The 19,648-nt window shown below is 35.9% G+C and overlaps 3 protein-coding genes across 4 annotated transcripts in view; all 3 read left to right on the top strand.

Annotated features, from left to right (window-relative positions):
- The window catches only part of LOC105173465, a 3,086-nt gene extending 1,784 nt beyond the window's left edge, over positions 1-1,302 (top strand). The window contains exons 5-6 of one of the 2 annotated variants that reach the window (XM_011095206.2): positions 116-293; positions 922-1,302. In XM_011095206.2, the coding sequence (XP_011093508.1) occupies positions 116-293; positions 922-1,083 (340 nt within the window). In that variant the 3' untranslated portion in view covers positions 1,084-1,302. Of the gene's footprint in view, positions 1-115; positions 294-915 lie in introns of both variants that reach the window. The other variant, XM_011095205.2, reaches the window with a different exon arrangement.
- On the top strand, positions 9,683-10,984 carry LOC105173805. Its single transcript, XM_011095683.1, has one exon. It carries the CDS (start codon positions 9,683-9,685, stop codon positions 10,982-10,984), a length of 1,302 nt encoding a protein of 433 aa, XP_011093985.1.
- LOC105173803 (dirigent protein 21-like) lies at positions 16,990-17,869 on the top strand. The gene has a single exon (XM_011095682.2). It carries the CDS (start codon positions 17,041-17,043, stop codon positions 17,605-17,607), a length of 567 nt encoding a protein of 188 aa, XP_011093984.1. The 5' UTR covers positions 16,990-17,040; the 3' UTR covers positions 17,608-17,869.

Here is a 19,648-nt window from a genome sequence, read left to right as displayed (position 1 = left end):
ACTGCAGAATATCTCTGGATTCCTAGTGTTTAGTTCAGCATGTAGCAAACAAATTCTGTGAAGAAATGAATAAATTTCAGTGTATTGTAATGTGAACTTGTATTCGTCCATGCAGAAGAAATGATGATGCAGAGAACACTCCAATTTCTGTTGATGTGAAGAACATTAAGCACCAAGAAGGAGCAGAGGGCTTGTTGCAAATCCGGACTTGTCCTCCCACTCCACAGTGTTTCTCTGCCAATCGCGGACCTCTGAAATCAACGACACCTAAGCCTTTCAGGCCCAGACCTCTGGTATGTACAAGTTCCTTAACGGATTGATCACACAATTTAGCTAAGTAATTGTTTTGTTATGGACAAATACCTCTGAAATCAACGACACCTAAGCCTTTCAGGCCCAGACCTCTGGTATGTACGAGTTCCTTAACAGATTGATCACACAATTTAGCTAAGCACACAATTTAGCTAAGTAATTGTTTTGTTATGGACAAATATAGTAACTAGCTACTCTCTCCTTAACCACTGAATTCTAGTAAAGAGGGAAAAACATGTCTGTTGTAAGGTGCTCTAGGTGAGAAGGCACTTTCTTTTTCATGCTGGGGTTTATTTGCATGTGCTGGAGGGCATAAAACAGACACTGTTTGTTAGTTGAATTCTCATGGTCGGAAGCCAAAAACCAATTCATGGTCTAGTAACCAAAGCCTTGAACACATTGACAATAGTTAAATCAGGAGGAAGATGCTGATTCTTGATAGATACCGTGTTATAAAAAGCAACACTGTTGCAGGAAGCATGTCAATAGTGAACTGCATGTCTATCATTCCCGGACATTTGTGCTCCAATCATCACTTTTTGCCACATTTAAGTACAAGATGCTGACTGGCATTGTTTACTGATTGATTCACATGACTGGAAGAATCAGGAGAGAGGGATTCTGCAGGAGCTGAAACAGATGAACAAGGAGGTGGTGAATAGGGTTGAAAGAGAGGAGAAGACCAGCAACCATGGAGGAGAGGCTGCTGAAAAAGAAGCAAGATCGTTGGACGTTTTCTGGTTCCTAAAGCCGTGCACTCTCTCAAGTTAAATCAACAGATACAACAAATCAGCCATAGAGAAACTTTGCATATATATATATAGTCAACTCTTTCATTCTTTCATTTTTTATACAATTCCATTGTCTCATTATTTCTTGATTCATTTGTTTGTTACTTAGAAAACAAAATGTTGACGAATAAAGATATGTACTGTGCTATATTCAAGCAACTTCCAGTCAATAAATGAGAATGCCTCCTTTCTGAATTTATGTTACAATTCCATTATATAATGTTGGAGGGAATGCAAATCATGAGAAACCAAAATCTATTTCTGCCTGCAGACAAAAGGAAGGAAGAAAATTATCAAAGATGTTTCTCCTCCTCCAAAAAGTGTAATTTTCTTCAGCAAAATTTGGCAGCTTACATTTGATTTCTGAAAAAGAGTCAAAGACTAGGTTCTTTCCTTTGGTAAGCAATTTCCGAAATAGCTCTAAAGGTACAAAAAATGACCCACAAACAAACTGTACATGAACACAACTGGGGAGTTCCATTCATTGATGTTGAACAATCAAAGTCATGAAAAGAAACTAGAACAAGAAGCTTGAAAGCTGCACATTTTGGAGAGATATTCAATTGCACATCAACAATTTGGGCAAGTATGTTGAATTTTCAACAAATTATCATAGGCTAGCAAGTGCAAATCCATAGATGAAGTTCCCTTACCATTCCCTCCGGCCTCCTTCCTCGGTCAATTTTGTCTCTTCTCCAAATTCCAAAAGCCCCCATTACAAGAATGAGAAACCTTTTAAATATGGATCCTAACTGCAGAGACTTGTAATATAGCATCCCAAATAGGCCAAAATCATCCAACCCTTTTCAGAAAGGACTGTAATCCCCCAAGATAACAAACAAGAAAAAGGAAAAAAAAAAAAGTTGCTGATAGGCATAAGCTCTGTAAAAATGAATGCAAAAGGGGGGACATTATATATATAAAAAAATGAAATTTTATTTCATGTGATCAAATCTACTAAAGAAACAGTACAAAATCTCACTCTTCCATTTATTATTCCCTAAACTCTTACAACAAAAACCATCTATTTTCCAACACCACCACAAGTTCAAGAACACCTGAATCTTACACAAAAAAAAAAAAAAAAAGGAGCAAAACTATTCACAAGGTTTCTTTCATTCTACGTGGGTTCCATCCAAACCTCTGAATCTTCAACAAAATCCGCCTAAGTAGTATTACACAGCATACAATTCAAGATCCTCCTACAAGCGTACCTTAAACGAGGATAAACCCTAACAGTATGAACACTCGTCTCCCTCCACATATCCTGTACGGCCTCCAAGAAAAGATTCAAGCTTCTGATTGGGGGGACGTAAAGAATCAGAGGGGCCGCGGAAAACGCCACCGCGAAGAACAAGTGCAGCATCTCAGCTTGAAAAATCAAGAGAAGAGATCAGTCAAAAAGGACGATCTTTATATATTAGAGACGATCTCTTTTATGGGATTCGAAAGAGATTTTGAGACAATGGAGAAAAGGGCTGAGGTTGAATTTTCCTGACTGTGTGAAGATAAAGTTTGCAATCGATTTGGAGAATTTTTCGTGGTTTTGTGCCTGCAAGAACCGCAAAGGGATTTTGTGCTCTCTTGTGTGGAGGAGTGAGTGATAAAGGACCCGAGTTTGAGCTTTGTTTTGTAATAATTATTAATAATAAAAAGTATTACAATAAAAATAAATTAAAATTATTACTTACCAATAATATTTTAATTGTTAGTAATAATTATTTAATAATTAATTTTCCAACGCAGCCCCACCAACATATAAAAATATATGTAATACAAAATGAAGAAAAAAATAAAATTTATTAAAAGAAACAATTATGGTCTAAGGAATGAATAAGAAATAAAGTGAGACAGAAATATGGAGCAGTGGGTCGAGAAAACGAAATTACAATGATGAAATTATTAACAAATATCGAAATTTCTACTCTGATTAAATTTTATTTAAGTGCATAAATAAATCAAACAACATATTTAGGTATTCACGTATTGATACGATATTTTTTAATAATTTTACGAATGATTATGTAAAAAGTATTATAGTAAAAAGAATTACAATCAGCATAGAATGTTAGTTATTGTAATTATTGTGGGTGTTTGCAGCCGTTTATGAAGCATTTATCAGCTTCAAAAAGTATTTTTACTACTGTTTAACGTATAATTTTCTCTAAAGTTTAGTCGTACCGTAAAAACAAAAGCAATTGGAACCATTTCTATTATGTATCTATGATCTATCCTCTTTTCATAATAGAAGAGTACCATTTTGGTATTTTTTATTTTTTTGGTCACTCAATTTTTTTCCCTAACACTTCTCAACTATTAATTTTATTTTTTCTTCTCTCACTCTTTTATAATATCTTTTTTAATATTTTTTATTTGTACAGATAGAGTTATATATTTTTAAAAATATTTTATATATATTTTAAATTTTACAGTAATTAATTATTCACACATATTTCAAACACACTAATTATTATTATTTTTCTGACGTTGGCTGGGTACTTAAATTGTGTGGCATTTCATAGAATTTTAGGATTTTGTAACTTATTATTTTTACTTGTATTCTATGCCCATAGAATTTCATGCAATATATATATATATATAACTATTATATTGGAAAATTAAAAATTGCATGTATATGTTGGGTGAATAATAATTTATCCCCTGTGATATTGAAAATGAGCACATTACCCTCATATGAAAAAAAAGTCGCAATTTACCCCCATGTGATATTGAAAATGAGCATATTTCCCCCCTATGAAAAAAATTACAATTTACCCCTGTACTTTTTAAAATATAGGGAGGTAAATTACTTCATTTTAAAAATCATAGGAGGTAAATTGTTGTATTTTAAAAAATACAGGAAAGTAAATCGCTATTTATTTTCTCATAAGGAGGTAATTTGCTCATTTGCGATATCACAAGAGAATTGATCGCATTTTTTTCGATATATATATATATATATATATATATATATAAGGTTATTATTTTAATGAGCCTTCAATTTTAAGATTAGCTTTCTTTTCTTGGATGCTTTTTCTTAATCTTTTTATAAAGTTAGATAGTGATGAAAAAATAAAGTAAAAAGGGTTCACAAGTCATATTCTTTTTTCTCACTTTTTTGGAGTGAAATAAAAGCCATTTGCTTTTTTGCTCTCATTGTGAATTTCATCTAAATTTGAATTTTTGGTTGTAAAGTGTCTGATTTATTTTTTGAATGTCACGAGTTTGAATTTCTTTAAGTATATTAAATTTGCCGTCGGCTCATAATGCTTGATGAAGTGAATATTATTGGAACGACTTTACTAACACATTGGTGGGGCTACAATGGTAAAGTTGAAGTACCTCAACGAACTTTGAGAAAATGAACACTTCGTAGCAGTTAGATCTTTTTACATGAAATCTATATTGAAAAATATGTTTTAGGTGAAATCTATTACCAGAATACTCCAAGAATGTTCTAGTAAATTGGAGATCGGATGCTGTGCCTCGTGAAAAAAGGAACATGTGAGAATAACACTAGGAATGTTTCGATTATATATTTTGATGCTTAACTTAGCAAGGTTGTAAAGATAAAAATATAAAGATTGTAAAAGTATTTAGGACAATAAAAGTTATACCTAAGGTATGGATGGTTATATTTATGAACATTTTCCAACTATAACGTGAATAATTGATTAAAAATCACCTTATAATTCTCATGTGTCCGTACATACACATATTCAAATCAAAGTCGAACCGATACGATCTGACTAAGCGAGACGTGAATCTTGATCAATTCTTAAATTATATAGAATTTTAGGGGTATTTTAATAAATTTCATATATCATTACGTAACCCTATATACGATCAAAATTTTTACCATTAAAAAACAAATACATAATTTCTTGAGTCGAAATTTTGGTTAATTCGTAATCAGCTGCTCAGGTTTGACTTGCACGTTTTTAGTGCCACGTTGTAATAATGATTAGGTGCATAATTATGAATCATTAATTGTTAAACAAATATATTTTATTAAACTCTTCGTGGAATGTTCGACGAGCTTCGCCACCAAACTCCTCAGAAAAATGAGAGCTCTTCTCGAAAGTTTGTTGATTGATAAAGACAAGTCAGTCTGAAATTCAGATGTTTCGCGAAGTGCATCAAGGATTATGTTACGATTTTGATTTTTTTAAAATTATTTTTAAATTAAATTATTACTGACAATTTTATAAAATAATATTTAAATTACTACTTTTAAAATCAAAATTAAAAGTGCTGTTGCTAGCGCTTTATAATACTTATAATAAAAACAAAACATTTAGACTAACAAAAAGTAAGAACTAAAACTTTTTCATTGGCTAAAAGTAATAGATTATCTAAATAATTAAAATTAAATACACAATAATTTACGAATATACATAGATGAAGTTTTTAAGTAATAAATGTAACAAGTTTCGAACTAATTAAAGTTAAATACGCAATAATTTAAAATATAATACCATTAAAAGTTTTGATTGTCTTGATAATTGTTTTGAATGAACGAATGCTTTTGAGTAACACACATAAGTCAATTTTTGTGAGCTTTTGGGCCTTATGAGCACATCTTATTGCTCTAATATTTTATTTGGCTATGTGATGTCATCTCTGGTTTAATTTTATAAAACGTCTTCGGTTATACATGTTGAGGCTGTATTTGTTGAGTACACACATAAGCCTGCACAAATGACCATTCTTAGTAGCCCAATTGAGCGTAAACCGAATTTACAATGTATACAAGATACAAGCCTTTTATGACCATTTTGTTCATGAGACCCTCTGAACCCCATTTCTAAAGGATTAGAATGACAGCTTGTGCACTGCTTTTCTATCAATATATGGTGTGATAATGATTCCTCTTAGATAAATTATATCTGGTATCACTTGTAAGGAATAAATGGAATAAGACCATTTGAGATCGAGCCATAAAGATTGTAGTCCTCCAATTAAATGTCGGGATAAAGATTTTTTCTAAAGATAGGTTAAGTACACCTATAAATAGAGTTTGTAATCCTCCGAATGCATGTTGAAAAGGACTTCTCTGGTAAGATGAATGTAGCACGCCCTCCGTAAATATATTTCATCGTACAAGAAATTTACATTTACCCCCAATAAGATAAATATTCTTTTTACTAACATATTATATAATTAAGTTTCAAACAAGTGAGTTGAGAGCCGTAGCTATGTAATCATAGAGATATTACTCTTTCAGTGAATTGGTATTTTAAGGTTGTAACGGCTAGAAATTTTACTTTTTCTTTTTTCCTTTGGTTGTGTCCACAAAAGTTGCAGTTTATTAAATTTGAAATGATGGTGGTGTCTTTAATTTGATTTAATATAATATATTGATAAAAATAAAATTTATTTTATTAGATTAAATGTAAATTTTTTAACATATAAAAATTATTTATTGAGGGATTGTTAAATTGATCGGTATCTGTATATATTTTATATAAAAATTAGTATTTTTTATTTAATAAATATTTATACATTATGATTATTAATACATTATATATATAATATTATATAAAAATAATTTTTCTTTTTTTTAAAAAAATCACGTCCAATCGCGAGAGGGGCGGGGGCATTACACACCTCCCTCTAAGGAAGTAAATAGCTTCAATTTTAATAACACAAAGAGGTAATTTGATATATTTTTTTCACAAAGGGATATTTTGCATATTACTCATATCACAGGGGGCAGTATGCATTTTACCCTTTACTCTTTGTAAGCCCAATCTGTAAGTCCTTGCTTGTTTACTTCAGATTTCTTGACTCTTTGCGTCTATTACAGGACCTGAAGACTAAAGCTGTCTTGGCAATAGACAATCAAATAGGAAAGCTATACATCTTTGACAGCCACTATTTTCTCCAACAACACTATTACAAAGACTAAATATTTCCTTTGATTCAATTTGTAATCTGTAATGAGTATGATATAGTAAATCACATTATGTAATTGACTTGCACTTTTGTATAGACAAATCTCATGATGCGTAAATTTCAAACCACATCTATTCTTTTTTCCTTCCATTTACATGTTCTAACTCAATTGAATATCAAAATTAAAAGTATTAGGATTGACAATGAGTCTGAGTTTTTTGTGATGCTTGTCAATCTTTTTTCAGATGTCATGGAATTATACACTAGAAATTGTGTGTCTACACCCTCAACAGAATGGGGTTATGGAACGGAAACATAAACACCTTCTCCATGTTGCTAGGTCCCTCATCCTTGAGTCTCAGTTGCCTAGATGTTTTTGGGCAGATTCCATACTTACAACCACATACATCATTAATACATTATCATCCCTAGTCCTTGAGTGGAAATCACACTATGAATTACTCCATCAAAAGCCCCCTTTCTATGCTTATACGCGAGTTTTTAGATGTCTTTGTTCTGCCTCCAACATCAGTCCCAACAAGTTCAAGTTTGATGTTCGGGCTTTTAAGTGTATCATGCTTGGTTATGCACCAGCCCAAAAGGCTTATAAACTCTATGACCTCTTGAGAAGAACACTTCTTATATCTAGGGATGTCAAATTTCATGAAGACATATTTACTTACAAATCTATTCATACTACAAATACTCCTCATTGCCCTATGCCATTAGTTTCCCCCATTGCTGACGATTCTGCGGCTCCTCATACTCCTTCCCTTCAGATAGATTTTGTGCTTCCTCCTCCATCCTCTCCTTCACCTGATCCTCCTCTACTTCCCAACTCTCCTCGCAGATCTCATAGAACATCTTATCCTCCAACCTGGATGGCTGATTTTAGTTGGAACTCCAGCACCATTGATAATCATATCATTCCTACTTCATGTTTTACTCCCACATATATTGCTTTCTTGGATGCTTATTTTACAATGCAAGACCAGATTTTACTCTCAAGTGTGCACCCAAGAAGAGTGGAAACAGGCCATGAAGGAGGAATTTGATGCTTTGAAAGACAAGAACTTGGGAGTTGACTAATCTCCTTTTGGGGAAGAAAGCCATCGGGTTCAAGTGGGTGTACAAAGTGAAGCTTAACTCAGATGGAACTGTTGCTCGTTACAAGGCTTGCCTTATTGCTAAGGGAGACAATCAGGTGGAGAGCGTGGATTACACGGAGAGTTTTTCTCGGGTGGCTAAATGTGTTACTATTAGGCTTCTTATTGCTACTACTTTTGATTGGGTCATTCATCAACTTGATATCAACAATGCATTCCTCCATGGCTATTTAGATTGAGGACATCTACATGACCATAGCTGAGGGTTGTGAGGAGCAACCAAGGCAAGTTTGCAAGCTCAAACGTTCTTTATATAGTTTAAAGTAAGCATCCCGAAAGTGGAACTAGGAGTTTACTAGAAAGTTGTTGGATTTTGGACTTCTTCAGTCCTATCATGACCATTGCTTATTTGTCAAGGGTCATGGATCTGATTTGCTCATCCTCTTTATCTATGTGGACGATGTTCTCGTTTGTGGACCTTTTCTTGCTTTGATATAGGAGGCCAAGAAATACAGGGTGATGAGGAGAATTACACAATTACCGAAATGCCCCCCTATTTTCAGCATAATTACTGTACCCAATGACTGCACCTATGACTGCGCATGACGGGACCCACTGTGCAGTTGCAGCAGCGGCGGTTGCAGGTCCGACAGAGGGTGACGTGGCGCGCCTTCACTGGAGCCACGTGTAACGTATACAGAGGGTATCGTACCAGTATAAATACCCTCATTTATGGTATTTCAAGTACGCTTTATCACCTACTTTTACCGCCAATTTATGTTCTAGTTCGATCCCATTATCTTATTTTCGACCCCACCTTTTTTAACTTAAGCATCGGAGGGCCATCGTCGAGGGCTTCTCGGCTAATCTGACGTTTGTTGTGTTCTCAGGATCCACTCCAGGTAGCTTAAAAGAGGGAGTCAGCGATCACGACCCAGCTATTCGACCTAGCGACCCCGATCCGAAAATCCTAATTTTGAGCGACCAACATCATTTGGCGCCGTCTGTGGGAAATTTGAGAACAAATTGAAAATGAAAGGGTCATCAAGACGGGATCAACCAGCAGAAGAGACTCCAAGGAAAGGAGATGAGAGGATGATACAAATGACGAGAGAAGAATTACAGCACATGATAGATGAAGCGAGCAGGAAGGCCATTGTTGAATATGAGCGCAGGACGGTGACCCCTGCTAGAGAAGGGGTTAAACGGCAGCTGTTCCAAGAGATGGAGGCGGAGCAGAGAAGAGAGACCTTGAGGGCACCTGAAAGAGGTCCCGAGAGAACCTTATCCAATGAGGTAACCAGTAAAAGAACAGTGGTTAGCAGGAAAACCGCCGCGAGACAGCCAGCTATCTCACGGGAGGAGGTGGACAGTGTTGGAAAGCAGATCGAGCAATTGGAAAAACAAATCGAGGAACTGAAGAAGAGGGGAGAATTAGTGTCGCAGAATAGGAGCTCGCCCTTCACTAATCGAATTTTGCTGGAAGTGGTCGATAATAATTTCTGATTCCCGGACTTGCCCAAGTATGACGGAAGTAAGGACCCAAGGGAGCATGTCGCTGCCTTCGACCTGGTGATGAATCTTTATGGTCAAATCGATCCGATCAAGGCAAAACTATTCGTCACTACGCTGAAGGGCAAAGCTCAGGAGTGGTTCACAAGCTTAGGTAGTGGAACTATTGATTCTTATGAGCAGTTAATTCACAAGTTTTCTTTTCATTTTGCCAGTAAGAGAAAAGCAAAGAGATCGGCGACCCACCTGTTCACGATCCGACAGCGGGAGGACGAAACGCTGAAAACTTTCATGGGGCGATTCAATAACGAAGTGTTGGAGGTACAAGATTTGAGAATCGACATGATGGTGAGCATTTTAATTCATGGCCTGCAAAAAAGCCCTTTTGCATCGGCGTTGGCACGTGACCCGCCTACGGGGACGGAGCAGTTGATGGAGATGGCCCAAAAATATATCGATGAAGAAGAAATGAACGCCATGAAGGATAATTATTGGTCCAGAGATCCGGCCAGGATGAGGGGAGAAAGATCGCGGGAAGGAAAACAACGAGCGGAAGGAGATCGTGAGCGGAAGGGACCTTACGTGCCCCGATACCACAGGTACACCCCACTAACGACCACTAGAGAGAAGGTGATGATGATGGTCGAAAACGAGGGCCTACTGCAGCGACCAGAGAAGATGCGTGATACCCGGACCAAAAGGAACTCTAATAAATATTGCAGGTTCCACAAGGATAGAGGGCATAACACGGAAGATTGCTACCAACTAAAGGACGAGATCGAACGGCTGATAAGACAAGGGTATTTCAAGCATTTGATCGACAGGATGGCAGAACCGCAAGATCGCAGTAGGTCGCGGAGTCGGGAAAGGCTCCAGAGGGATGAAGCGGGAGCGAGCGGAGCTCGAGACAATGCTCCCACTAAGGGCGTTATTCACACTATCTCCGGGGGTCCCACAAGTGGGGACTCGGGTAGAGCAAGGAAAAGATACGCTAGAGAAAATAGGTGGAAGCATGGTGAGCTGATGATGCATGTGGAGAAGCAGGAGAGCATCGTCTTCGGAGATGAGGATTTAAGTTCTGAAGTGGTTGAACAAAATGACCCTATGGTCATAAAAATGGACATTGCGAACTACCAGGTACATAAGGTGTTAATTGATAATGGTAGTTCCGTTGACATTATTTTTACTGATGTCCTCAGGAAGATGGATCTGGGAGATGTAAGACTGAAGCTTGTACGAACACCCCTAGTCGGGTTCGGAGGTAACGAAAAGGTCATCCCAGAAGGTGTACTTGAGCTGCCCGTGTCGCTGGGGGAGGGAACCCAAGAGGAAGACATGCATGGTTTCATTCCTGGTCGTCGATAGCCCATTTGCGTATAATATTGTGTTGGGACGACCAGGATTGAACAAATTTCGAGCAGTGGTGTCCACCTTTCATCTGAAGATGAAGTTTCCGACACCACAGGGAATCGGCGAGGTCAAGTGCGACCAACTAACAGCGAGGCAGTGCTACAATCTTGCTGTGAAGCAGGGAGAGTCGAAGAAAGAAAAAAGGAAGGAGGAAACAAACCGAGAGGCGGCTAAGCGAGGAAAGATGGAGAGGATTGAACCGTCGGGAGAGTACAAGGAGGTTGAGTTGATCTCTGGGAACTTTCAAAAAACGACCCGTATTGGGTCGCAAATGACTGCAGAAATGGAGACGATGATGATCGACTTTCTGCGGAGTAATAATGACATATTCGCGTGGAGTCCATCCGATTTTCAAGGTATCAATCTTGAGATTATTGTTCATAGATTAAATGTTGATCCGCAGGTTAAACCAGTGAAGCAGAAGAAGAGGGTTTTTGGGATCGAGAGGAATAAGATAATCGAAGAGGAGGTCGCCAAGTTGTTGCGTGCTGGGTTTGTTCGAGAAATCCAGTACACGACCTGGCTATCAAATGTTGTGGTGGTCCCAAAAGCAGCAGGAAAATGGAGGATGTGCACGGACTACACGGACCTTAATAAGGCATGTCCTAAGGATCCATACCCGCTGCCAAGGATTGATTTGCTGGTGAACTCGACGGCAGGATGTGCGCTCTTTAGCATGATGGACGCTTACCAAGGCTACCATCAAATTTTCATGGCCAAGGAAGATGCTGAAAATACTGCGTTCGTGACCGAAAAGGGAGTGTATTGTTATGATGTGATGCCATTCGGGCTGAAGAACGCTGGAGCGACCTACCAAAGGCTGGTTAACTGCATGTTTAAGGATCATATTGGGAGCACGATGGAAGTGTATGTGGATGACATGCTGGTCAAAAGTAAGAAGGAGGATGACCACCTAACAAATTTGCGAACAACTTTCGATATCATGCGATCTTATGGCATGAAGCTGAACCCGTCCAAATGCACCTTCGGGGTGCGGGGTGGCAAGTTTCTGGGTTACATGGTCAGCGAACGAGGCATTGAGGCAAATCCAGAGAAAATCAAAGCGATCATGCAGCTTGGATCGCCTAAATCTGTAAAGAAGGGAGTAATGATGAGGAGAATTACACAATTACCGAAATGCCCCCTATTTTCAGCATAATTACTGTACCCAATGACTGCACCTATGACTGCGCATGACGGGACCCACTGTGCAGTTGCAGCAGCGGCGGGTGCAGGTCCGACAGAGGGTGACGTGGCGCGCCTTCACTGGAGCCACGTGTAACGTATACAGAGGGTATCGTACCAGTATAAATACCCTCATTTATGGTATTTCAAGTACGCTTTATCACCTACTTTTACCGCCAATTTATGTTCTAGTTCGATCCCATTATCTTATTTTCGACCCCACCTTTTTTAACTTAAGCATCGGAGGGCCATCGTCGAGGGCTTCTCGGCTAATCTGACGTTTGTTGTGTTCTCAGGATCCACTCCAGGTAGCTTAAAAGAGGGAGTCAGCGATCACGACCCAGCTATTCGACCTAGCGACCCCAATCCGGAAATCCTAATTTTGAGCGACCTACATCACTTGGATAATTTGTTTACCATTAAAGATATTGGTGATGCCAAATATTTCCTTGGTTTGGAAATTGCTTGTTCTGACTTGGGAAATGTTGTCACTCAAACTAAATATGTCCTTAACATTATCCATATGTTGGATTGGATCGTGTTCGCTCTGCCAATACTCCTTTACCCATAAGTCTTTAAACTTTCCTCCCATAGTGATGCCATTCTTCTTGACCCTAAACCATATAGGCGTTTGGTTGGACGACTGTTTGTATCTGGGTTTCACTAGGCCAGAATCTCACTTACGGCTCAACAGCTTAGCCAGTTTGTTCAAGCTCCTTGTTAGCAACATATGGACGCAACTTTACATCTCGTGCGCTATTTGATGGGATCTCCCTCGAAAGGCTTATTTTATTCTTCTTCTAGTAATCTTTGTCTCTAGGTTTACTGTGCTTCAGATTGGGCCGCCTGCACTGGCTCTCGTCATTCTCTTACTAGCTACTGCATTTTTCTAGGTCCGACACTTGTTTCCTAGAAGACTAAGAAGTAATCCACGGTATCACACTCTTTAGCCGAAGTAGAGTATGAGATATTTTAGGGTCTATGCTATTTAAACTTATTGTGCTCACTTTCCATATACATAGAAAGAAAATATTTTTAGAGCAATCTTCAATGGCTTCCGTCTTTGAGAGCATTCTCTTTAATTTCCACAATAACAACCAATTGAATGCTAAGGCAAATAATCTATTATTGTTGCATCAATCGATTGTTGAGGGCATCTTCCGCTGCATTGCCTTCCCCATTCCAATCGATTGTAGTTCTCGAGTTCAACTTTCGAATGTGCGAAAGGCAATCACCTTCATCACAATCTTCCTGCCCTACCACCGTCTCGTGCCCTCCGTCGTGTCCAATTCAACCAGCTCCACAAGTGCATCTTGTTGCAGTCTCACGCATGACTCCTTTCTATTTTTGATTATATAGACCGCCCCGTAGTTGCTATTTCTCAAAAAATATCCCTGTCAAAATTTATTTTGACCGCTCTAGCCATCATCGATCGTTGTCACCTAATAACACCTCTCTCCATTTGCACTTCCTCGACCTGGTCAGGTGGTGCACAAGAAGGAAATGGTCCGCTTGGGAGATTAGTTCTTCAGAGCTGAAGTGGCGGCTCTTAAATGTTATCTGGTTTGGCCTCCATGCCTTAAATGTATCACACGACTGGTCGTCATCCATGCGTGCATATAATAAATAATATATTATAAATAAAAAATATATATAAACCAACACATCATGTTTTGGCTACTTATAAAATTTTAATGGCTGAAATCCTACAATTATCAAAATTTATTAGTTTAAAATTTTAAATTTGTCGTTCCTACATCATAAGTTTTTGTTTTGCTCCCCTTATATACAGGATAGTAAGTACAATTGTGTACATATTCTTTTGCCAAAACACTATCATATCTACGCGGCAGTGTTTGCATTGTCATTGACACTATACACATAATTTAAATATTTACACATTTCACATTTGCAATGTCAACATAGAAAATTATGCACAATTGCTATTATTTATTACATAATGTGTGTAAATGTTATTATAAGATCTTCATGTTCACATTTAACTGCTAAATAAACGATAATCTAATTAATGACTAAGAGACAAACAAGAAGTTATTTAAGTTACAAGTCAATGCCAATTTTATATACATTTTTTTTGTTAATTACATTTAGACCCCTCTAAAAATATAAAATTACACTTTTTAAAAAAAAAAAAATTCACTATTTACACTTGTTCTTCTTGTTAGAATCTGGACGAAAAATGCTGATGTTAACAAAAAAAAAGTACATAAATTTTCAATTTTGTCCCTCGTTCAACATTACTATAATATAATTTTATACTTATAAGGGGAAAAAATATAATAACATTAACCTTACTCCCTATATATATTACATTTATCCCTTTATAAGTGCAAAAAATACTTGAGAGTACTAAATGTAATTTTTGCTAACTTCAGCATTTTTCGTCCAAATCCTAAAAGAAGGGGGTCAGGTGTAAATGGACAATTTCAAAAGGGATGCAAGTGTGATTTTAATTTTTTCTGAGAAAAAGTATAATCGTATATTTTAAACAAAATTAAAATGTGGTTAAGGACATATAAAATTAGTCTTAATGAAAAGTCCTATTAAAAAAAAGTACTTAGTCTGCATCTAGTGGCACTACATAAAATTCCTGTACATATCAGATCTGATCAATCTCATCTGATTACATAAAAAAATATCATCAAATTGATTATATAAATTATTAGTTTTTTTAGACTATACGTACACTAATTAACTATAGATATAATTTCCTCGCTCTTTCATTTGTTTGAATCCAACTACACCCAATTCGAGCTACCAAAGCCAAAGGTTGAATTGGTGTTACTACTCCCATTTGCTGGAGGTGAGGTCACTAGAAAAAAAAAATAGTATTGATTATCATTTTATTGCTATAAATTCAAATTATGGTAAATAATTATTATTTATCATAATTAAATAAAAATAGATACAAAAATTTAACTTATTTATTATGAAAATTATTTTTGTCATGGCTATGAGCCTTTAGCTATTATGAATGTATTAGCCACACCCGCAAAAATCACAGTCAATAGCCATTGTGTAACCGTGATCAATGACTTTTTATTACGACTATTAATTTTAAATCATAAAATTTAACCATAATTAAATTTTATATTTATTATAGTAGGTGAAGGGTTTCCTATCACATTTTTTAAAACACATACAACCCTACTTTTATATATATCTATATATATATATATATATATATATGGTGAATAATAATTTACCCCCTGTGATATTGAAAATGAGCATGTTATCCCCCTATGAAAAAAATATAACAATTTACCCCCTTATACTTTTTAAAATGAAGCAATTTACCTCCTTATATAGGGAGGTAAATTGCTTCATTTTAAAAATTATAGAGGCATAAATTGTTTATTTTAAAAAATATAGGGAGATAAATTGCTATTTCTTTTTTCATAAGGGGGTAATTTACTCATTTACGATACTACAAGGAGTTGCTTGCATTTTTGCCTATATATATATATGTACAATCCTAATTTCAATGAAGATATTCAACATTTTGGTTTCATAGATGAATCACATCAATGTGTCATAGACACGTATTTTTGGTTTTAAAAAAAATAAAAAAATATGACTAAATATCACTATAATTTATGTGGATTGATATAAATAATACGTATAGTGTAATATTTTTATACAACTCTAAAGTGATTAAAAGACTTTTTACCACGATTTTCACATTATAATCTAATTTGATTATATTTTTAATTTAAAGAAATACATGTTAATCGCACATTTGTGTACATCAATGTGTGATATAAAAATATAATGGAGTATCTGTACATTAACCATTGGAGAGGTCTTGAATTCAATAAAGAATTTTTTATCACATTTTCGTATTACGTATTGATGTTAAATCCACATACGCATATATTATCTTACTTTTTAATTATATATAATACAATATAATTATATTTTTTAGATTTAAAAGAAAACTCTTATTAATCACATTAGTCTAACACAAATAAGATATAAAAGTGTAATAAAATATCCTTACTACCTGAATTCTAACGCAAATTTCTTCCAGTCCTTAAATTATATATCTTAGTCATTATAGAACATCGTTATAAATAATAGTAAAATATATAAATCTATATATTACATTAAAAAGACAAAAAGAAATAAAAGAAAATCAACTTATTAGTTTATGTAAAATTTAAAAAATTAAATAAATTGAATGCTACTTTTGTGTTTACAAAAATATGGAGTAACCTGTTATTGACAGTTGTTTGTAAATGTGGAGATCTTTTTATTTTTATATTATTGGATATATATATATATATATATATATAAATAGGGTGAATAATAATTTATCCTCCTGTGATATTGAAAATGAGCACATTATTTTCCTATAAAAAAAATATAGTACTTTACCCCCTATATTTTTTAAAATGAAGCAATTTACCTCCTTGTACAGGGAGGTAAATGGCTTCATTTTAAAAATTATGAGGAAAAATTATTGTATTTTAAAAAATATAAAAAGATAATTACTATTTATTTTTCATAAAGAGATAATTTACTCATTTACAATATCACAAGAAAGTTGCTTGCATTTTTTCCCTATGTAAATATCCAAAATGAGAGAGAGAGAGAATGGAAATAAATAAACCCAAGTCGAATTAAAACTACCGTGTAATAATGGAGAGGTTGTAATGATCATATCTCAGCACATCTGCAAGTGGGCTGGTCTCGTTTCTTCTATATATATATAAAAATTAGGCCCTTCGTATACGTTTGTTTTAGTACAACACGACGTCTGAAACATTGAGAGGAAACAACATAGAAAAGGGAATTACGAGGATATGGCAATGCTTGATATAATTCATCTGAATGGAGACATCAGCGGCAGCCAATCTCCCGAGGCCGAAGAACAGAGGTTCACAAGACTCTTGCAAGCAAAGCAAAAGGTGGCCAAACTCCACTTCTTCGTCCAGGACGCCCTGGGCGGCTCCAGCCCCACCGTCTTGGAGGTGGCGCGCTCCTCCATCACCGCCAACTCCACCACGTCTTTCGGCCAGGTCAGAGTCGTTGACGATCTGATAACGGCCGAGCCTTATCCCGACTCGGAGAAGTTGGGCCGGGCTCAGGGCATGATCACTTCCTCGGACCTGGACAAAGCAGCTCTCACTATGAGCCTCAACCTGTATTTTACGTGTGGGAAATACAAAGGGAGCACTCTTTGTATTGTGGGGAGGAACCCTTTGGACAGAAAGAACCGCGAGCTGCCGGTCGTTGGTGGAACAGGTGTTTTCCGTATGGCCCGTGGATACGCTATTTCGAATACGTATTCATACGATGTTGATACGAATTATGGTGTCCTTGAGTATACGGTTTACGTTGCGTATGTAGATGATGAAGATTGTGTTTAAGCCGATTGGATTTTCGATATCAAATCCTATCACATCGCCTATTACATTTAATATATAAATTAATGAATGTTATAAAATCTTTTTCTAAATAAATAGATAATATAGTTTTTGGACACATGACATGTACATATTGATTGAAATAGAAGATACAATAGGATGTGGAGTAGAAGATCCAACCTAGTGTTTGAGTTGTTCTAGTTGGCTAGTGTATCTGAAGTTTGATTTGTAAGTTTGTTTCCTGTCTTCGTGCAGATTCAATAATATATAGATTGGATTTTTTATTTAAATTTGATTGCATCTTCTATTCCAATTAATTTATATCGTTTGCTGAAAACAATGAAAAATTCATAAAATATAATCCCACAAATAAATCTCACGTATAAGAAATAAGGCAATATTGCAATTTTTGTCTTGTATCTATAAGCGGTTGACAATTTTGATCCTCTATCTTTCGAGATGGTAATTTTGGTCTTATATCTTTCCAATGTTCATGATTTTGGTCCTTCAGCCCATTTTATGATCACTTTAACCTTCTAGTGAAAAATTGACCATAGTCCACTACATGCTCCAAGATAGGCCCAACATGCTTTCTAAATAAATTAATCCCTCGTAAATTCGTATATTTTTTTACCACCTTGTTCCCGGTCCAAGTCCTCAGTTTTACAGACTTCCTCCAACTACACTACCGCAACAGATGGTTTATAGGTACTTGGCTCTTTCAACAACAAGTAGCACAACTCTATTTCCTTTCCTACCTTAGGGCATTGAAGACACTATAATATAGAAATTTAATAGAATTTCGGACAACAAAATTGAACAGAAGCCTTACTTTTATTGAAGAAATATATGAAATATTACATAGATATTATTTCTTCCGTTGAAGGAGACAACTGTTTAGTCTCTCATAGGATAGAGGACTTGACTCGTTACGAAAACCCTCATAAACTAAGAATTCGAAAAATTACAAAGATCTAACACTCAAAGTATGATGCTTTGAAGAGTTGGAGAATATTTCTGATGATTTTCATCTGCTTCATTGCTTCCTGATTTATAGGCGTCCGTGGACTTCAAACCCAGATTAATGTTATTGTGTTCGTCTTCACCTTGTCTCTTTCGGATGACGACACCGCATTCGTCATCATCGCGTTCTTTTCAGCTATTGGTCATAATGGCTTGTCGACCCTATGATTGCTGGCTGGCCTTCTTACTTTCTGACTGTTGGCCTTTGTTGCCTTCTGGAAACAGTCTTCTTCTTGGATATTTACATTTTCCAATTTTTACTTCATTTTGTGAAAAAAAAAATTTACCCTTATCATGATTTGGTTGGGGTTTCTTTTGGGTAACCCAAACTTTTGTCCCGAATAGGGGTTTCTCTTGTTTTTCGCAGTAAAGACATACATGGTTATGCCATTGCCCAACATGCAGCATGTTGCACGTCTTCATCTTTGTTGCTTTGATCGCTGGTAGCTTATTTTTCCAAATCAACATCTCTTCTTTTCAAAGAAACTTTTTGCAAACTCAATACTTATTTCTGTTATGAAGTTTAACAGGAATGATCCATTCACTTTTTTTTAGAAAATTTTGAATAGATACCTGATTTTGTCCATTTTAGTAAGATAGACCCATAATCCTCAAACTCTTCTGGTAGAGATAACGTCTTCACTAATAGCTGATAGTAGGGGAACTTCTCCTAAGGCAACTTAATTTTGTTAAATGCTATCATGTCTGGTCTACAGCTTGATGAAATAGAAGGCTGGATGAGGCCCCTTTCCTGTTGTTTCTGGACCTGCTGATATGAATTTTAACTCTAAAATATCTCATTTTTTTAAGTGGGGATTGTTTTTCCAAGAGTCATAGACCTGTCCCACCAATCCATTCCAAAAGCTTTGAAATTTTCGACAAACTTGGTGACATAGTATAAACTGAATCCAAGGCTCCAAAATCATACCATTCTCGAACATCTTTTGGTTTGGACCCCTCTAACATTCAGACTCTATTGTATTTTTTGGATGTTTCGATGATGGTTTTGCTTGGATTTATT

The sequence above is a fragment of the Sesamum indicum genome, linkage group LG11, assembly GCF_000512975.1.
Source record: "Sesamum indicum cultivar Zhongzhi No. 13 linkage group LG11, S_indicum_v1.0, whole genome shotgun sequence".
Taxonomy (NCBI): Eukaryota; Viridiplantae; Streptophyta; class Magnoliopsida; order Lamiales; family Pedaliaceae; genus Sesamum; species Sesamum indicum.
This window is presented reverse-complemented; position numbering and strand designations above follow the sequence as displayed.

Bases quoted from the DNA above. Each gene is read 5' to 3' on its own strand.
- LOC105173805 (XM_011095683.1), top strand. From the start codon at position 9,683: ATGAATCTTTATGGTCAAATCGATCCGATCAAGGCAAAACTATTCGTC.
- LOC105173803 (XM_011095682.2), top strand. From the start codon at position 17,041: ATGGCAATGCTTGATATAATTCATCTGAATGGAGACATCAGCGGCAGC.